The sequence below is a fragment of the Mytilus trossulus genome, chromosome 6, assembly GCF_036588685.1.
Source record: "Mytilus trossulus isolate FHL-02 chromosome 6, PNRI_Mtr1.1.1.hap1, whole genome shotgun sequence".
NCBI classification, from domain to species: Eukaryota; Metazoa; Mollusca; class Bivalvia; order Mytilida; family Mytilidae; genus Mytilus; species Mytilus trossulus.
In genome coordinates, this window is record NC_086378.1 from 28,696,918 (window position 1) to 28,702,917 (window position 6,000).

Consider the following 6,000-nt stretch of genomic DNA (forward strand, 5'->3'; position numbering starts at 1 on the left):
AGGAATCGTGTGATGTTGTGAAAGTGCTAACTTTCCATTTTCAATCAAAACTCGGAACTAATGCCACTTTTCAATTTTGAGCAAGTAACTGGTGAAAAATAATGTTTATTAAAATTTTGAACCAATGCATGTATTTATTATAAACTTTAAATTGAGAATGGAAATTGGGAATGTGTCAAAGAGACAACAACCCGACCATAGAAAGAAACAACAGCAGAAGGTCACCAACAGGTCTTCAATGTAGCGAGAAATTCCCGAACCCGGAGGCGTCCTTCAGTTGGTCTTCTGTGCACGATTTGTTTGTATTTTTTTACGCAAACATATTGTATAGTTGTTATTTTTTCCTCATTGTATGTTATGATGTGGAAATATGGCGGATTATTATTTGTCGTGTTTTGAAGCCGAGGTTTACCGGTTGTCACCTTATAGTAAACAATCAATAAAGAAGCATGGATATTGAGCACGCGTATAACTTGTACAATCATATTGTAGTTTATTTTAATGAGAGAACCTTGCGTATTGCGATCACCGGATTTTTACGAGACGGACCACGCTAAGGTCCGTTTGCATACGGAAAATATGTTGGCGAATTGCTTTCTGGAAGCAAACTTTATCTTAATGTGGACATGTCATACCGATTATAATTTCCGATGAAGGGAAATGGTGAGGAAAAAAATTGAAAGGGGCGAAACAAATCTTGTGAAGGATAAAAGGGTGGCGAAGAAGAATAGAGACCAAAGCTCGAAAACAACATACACTAAAACTGAGCATGAGAAAATCACTTTTCACTTTTAATTTATATGAATAAGGCCGTTAGTTTTCTCGTTTTAATTGTTTTACATTGTCTTTTCGGGGACTTTCATAGCATAGCTGACTATGCGGTGTGAACTTTGCTCATTGTTGACGGCCGTACGGTGACCTTCTGTGTCATTTGGTCTCTTGTAGAGAGTTGTATAATTTTTATATCATCTAAAATTACGAAATAAATGTTATCATAAACAAATGCAAACAAACTGATAATAAAAAAAAGTGTATAGCAAATTAATGTATGCTTAGTTTCTAATGTCAAGCTTGAAGTACTTAACTAGCTGATCTGGCAGCCATGCACATTTTTTCTGCAATACATCAATTTCTGTAGAGGGTATGTTGACAAGGCAGAAGTATTTTCCTTGTAAAACACATACATAACTGTTGAAAGTTGGTTCTTTAACGTCTAGAGATTGTTACTACTTTCAACCGGCCGTGGCTCATTCATATAATCCTGCACAGTCAAGTATAAGTGACAAGTCTAAGATGTTAGAGTAGATTTGATTCATATATACTTAACACTTTCACAATAATTATTGTACTGGAAATTCATTGGCTAGCCATATTTCTTAACAACCAGTCAACTTATATGATTTGTCAATAGAAGTTTTTTAGTCGCAAGCTAATATTCAAAATCAAGTTATTCAAATTAAATAATTATGAAAGTATACTTTTAAAATTAATCAAAGAGGGACTATATCACGAAGTGTTGCTTCTCAGTTAAAATAGTATGCGTCGATACTACATGAGACACTCGAATTCCCGTTGTTCCATGTAATTGGAGAGTGTTTAGTTGATATTAGTACTGACTTAGTACATGGGGTCTTATCGTTATTATGTACGATACGGACAATAACAAAGCACTAGTTTTGATTTCGCTATCAAGACATTGTCCATTGTAAAAGTCAACCCCTTTCCTGAACAAAGATCATATAAAGATTTTTTTGTGAAAGGGACATAAGTTATCGAAGAGACAATAATAAAACGAAAGGTAAAATAAAAACAGACAATAGCATGTCATAATATGAACTATTAATAAAACAAATGTATAGTCAAAGTCGTGAACAAAATGTTTAAACTTTGATTCTAAATGGCGATGTCGAACAGAATATTATAATATACATAAATTAAAAATAAAATTAAGAATTGAAATGGAGAATGTTTCAAAGAGACAACAATCCTACCAAAGAGCAGACAACAGCCGAAGACCACATATAAGGTTTCCATGCAGCGAGAAACTCGCGCACATGGAGGCGTGCTTAGCATATATATGTATGTTTATCTTATAAATGATGGTATTAAAATTAGAAAAATAAATGAAAAAAAACTCACCAAGTCATTGACAATCTATGATGAGTATTTTCATGGATATATAATCTTGCTTCTTTTTTCAAGTTGTTGCTGATCATATTCTCCTACTTGATGTATGTCAAAGATAAAAAGAAAGGCAACAAAGTGTATCCTAGAGCTTAGTCAAGCACACAGAGTATTTAAATAAGTGTGACATCCGTCAACATTGGAGAGAAAGGAATTTGATTATGTATCTGTTTTATACTTTATCATTACTTAACCAAAAAGTATTATATTGTATGATTATATGAACATTGTTTTTTGTTACAAGATATGTTCATTAATATTTTTTGACAGCTTATCTGTTTAAAGTATATTAACATTAACATTTCTTTTAAAACTGGGTATTTCTTTCATTGTATTTAGTTGTATTATCAATTTACATCCCTCTGATAAAAAAGGGGAAACCATGCGGTATGTTTGCTGTTAATGGTGAAAAGCCAGCATATGTTGAAAAGTTGAATTATTGTTTAAATTCACATGTATTTTTAAACAACTATGAACAGTGTGTATATATCGTGCATTTTTTGCAATTAAATTAAAGGTAGCAATTCAACTTTACCAGTAAGACAGTCGGGTGTTTCTTGCCATCTCGGATTGTAATAAGGCCAAACACTATTAATGCAGATCTTTAATGACATGACAAATTGAGAGAAGAATGAATTGATTTGTTCCAAATTGAATCAAGTATAGAAATCTACGTGTTTTAATATATTTTACGATACACAAAAAGAAGACTTTGTCTTTAATTTCATTTTTCAACTTTGACATATAATGAAAACGGAGGAACGTTTTATTAATTAACATTTTTTTTAATTTTGAAGCAAGTATTCAATGATACAAGATTTTCCTTTTATTTTCGAAACACGTAAAAGAGATAGTATACCGCTGTTCAAAAGTCAAAAATCGATTGAGAGAAAGTAAATCGAGTTACAAACAAAAACCGAGAGAAACACATTAACTATTAGAGGAAATCAACATATGCAGATTTTCAGAAAAAATACCATGTTACGGACAGTTGACACACATAATAAGAGACATGTTAGTGCAAATTACTCAGATGAGATAATTAAAGCTTTTTGATTTTTCATGTATCACATCATATTTTAAGGGCGTCGTATAATTGTAGTGTCTTTATTGGTACTAACATTTTTTTTTATTTCGAATAAAATCAAATATAAATAGTTATGTATTCATCATTTATCGAGCATCTAATGTCCTTCATACGGAGTAAAGTATAATCATGCTTAAACTTTGATATTGCAAAATATAAATATAAGAAGATTTGGAAGGAATACCAAAATGGCAACTAACTACCAGACTAAATGACGTTGGTTTACGCAGCTACATATAACCCAACTGATATTACCAATGAGCAAAACCATACTGTATAGTAAGATATATAAAACACAACCTGACAAAACGTGAATCATTTCAAACGAGAAAAGTCGGAGTTATGTTCAAAACAATAAACAAAAAGTATAGACACACCACAACTGCAACCACTGAATCACAGGCTCCTTTCTTTTTAAAAGTTTTCATGTGAGAATCGTTGTGCTCCTTTTTAATATTGACGTCTGACAAAACACGATCAATTTATTACATTCCTTTTAATTAATTTTTAACTAACTTTAAGTCACTGTGAGTATAGTAAGATCGGTACTTAATTTTTTGTGTCTTTTTATATTTATTTTGTTGATAATGTGCAATCAAGTTTGAACAATAGTTTTTTTTATTCTGTGGTGTGTTGTTACACTACTATGTCTGGTTATAGTAAATTTATGAGTTTAACTTTGCCACATTATTTTATGTGTCTTTCAAGTCAGTGTGTAGTCCACGGGTTGTCTTTGGTTTCTGTCTACAATAGTATATTTTTGTTCTGGGTGGATATTGCCATGCCAGGGTCCTTTATATTATACAATATGGTAATTACTTATTGTGCAAAACCCAACAGTAAATTATGTTTGCTTAAATTCACACTCTCTTGTCTCTTGTAATTGTTTCTCATGGGCAATCATACAACACCTCCTTATGTTTCACTTTCATCGTTTAAATTTAAATGCAATTTCTTTGCGCATTTTATTTACATCTTAATAAGTTAACGAAATACAAACGATAATATCTTTCTTTATAGTAATGTCATTCTCAATTATTAGTACTTTACTGAGGAAAATTCAAATCTGAAGGTCTCTAATCAAATGACAAAATCAAAATCTCAAACACATCAGACGAATGAATAACAACTGTCATAAGGTACTCCTGACTTGGTACAGACATTTTTTTATGTAGAAAACCTGATCTTTGACTTATACATGTAATAATTGCATGTCTTTGACAGTTGAATCAAATTACATTATATTGACAACGATGACTAACGATGTGTGAACCAAACAAACAGACATAAAAGGTAAAAATGCCCAAAAAATAAGGGTACAGCAGTCAATATTGTGTAATAGTTAAATCACTATAAAACAAAGTAATATGTAGCAAAGAAGCATAAAAATGATTATAGGCAAAGCACTAGGCACAATTGAATAACAAGAATACAAACATGTACAATATCATTAAAACACAATGAAGGGAAGTATACTAAAGATCCACGTCATATGTAACACAGACACACACAAAAAAAGCATAAAATGGTAACCAAACCTTTACACAGACGTATTCGAAGGGATTAAGTAACGATACTGTTGTCAGGTCTTTAAGGATTGCATATTTTGGTATTGAAATTGATTCAGTCAGAGGGTTCTCGCATCGGAAATAAACACGTGCACATCTCATCTTAAACCAGTTTTTGGCGTGATACGGGTTATGTCCGTCTCATATATATTATGATACTTAACCCCTAACGAGAGGAATTGTACTTAGATTTTCATATGATCATATGAAATCTTTCAATCACTTTCATTGAGGTTGGAGCTGGCATTTTCAGTAACTGCTAGTAGTCCTTTGTTAATTTGTGTATCAATGTCATTTTGCTTAGTTTCTTTTGTTACCTATTCTGAAACCGGACTCGGACTTCTTTAAACTGAGTTTTACTGTGGGTATTGCTATGTGCTTCTTTATTCTACATTGACTAGATGTATAGGGGAGGGTTGAGACCTCACAAATAAAAACAAAAACATGTTTAACATTTTTGCCCCTGTCCCAAGTCAAGCAGTAGCCTATTGCAGTTGTTAGTCTCGAATGTTTTGTTTTTTTAAATTTATGTTCATTTATATGTTTTGGAGGTTATTGTACATGTGACGTCCATATCTACTTAACTAGTACAAAATGTTGTTACGGGGCTTGCTAAAGCCCTCATGTCGGTGCCGGAAGTTCTCGCTGTGTTGAATAACCATTGATAGTCTTTGACTTTTTTTCATTTTGGTCGATTTGTTGTCTTTTTGGCACATTCCCCATTTCCATTCTAAATTTTATGAGAAGCCGTTTCTGAGTCGGAAGCACATTTCCGTGATAATGAAGTCCGCGGTATACTGTAATTGTACACATAAGTAAACAAACAGGACGCTGTGTTGCTGGCATTCAATTATTTAATAGCTGTATTATGTCGCTTTACAGTGATATTGTACAAGGAGAGGACTTCTAAATGACAAATAAAATGAAAGATTTCTTTGTTATAACGTATAAAAATGAAGCACGGATACAATGATTGAAGCATAGAAAAATAATATATTTTGTTCAAATTTTACACGAAAGAACGTAAATCGTTTCGTACGCAGCTTAAATAAATCTTCTTTGGTTCTTGAAAGACTCATGAACACTAAGAATGCATTACATTTGCAAAATTATCATCTTTTGTATAAATATTGGTTGCTTTAAAAATATTCATAATTTTTA

General features: G+C 32.0%; 1 protein-coding gene across 1 annotated transcript in view; it reads left to right on the forward strand.

Annotated features, from left to right (window-relative positions):
* The window catches only part of LOC134721052 (tetraspanin-9-like), a 29,388-nt gene extending 26,454 nt beyond the window's left edge, over positions 1 to 2,934 (forward strand). The window contains exon 8 of the mRNA XM_063583755.1: positions 2,203 to 2,934. Within this exon, the coding sequence (XP_063439825.1) occupies positions 2,203 to 2,280 (78 nt within the window). The 3' untranslated portion in view covers positions 2,281 to 2,934. The remainder of the gene's footprint in view (positions 1 to 2,202) is intronic.
* Positions 2,935 to 6,000: the final 3,066 nt, after the last annotated feature.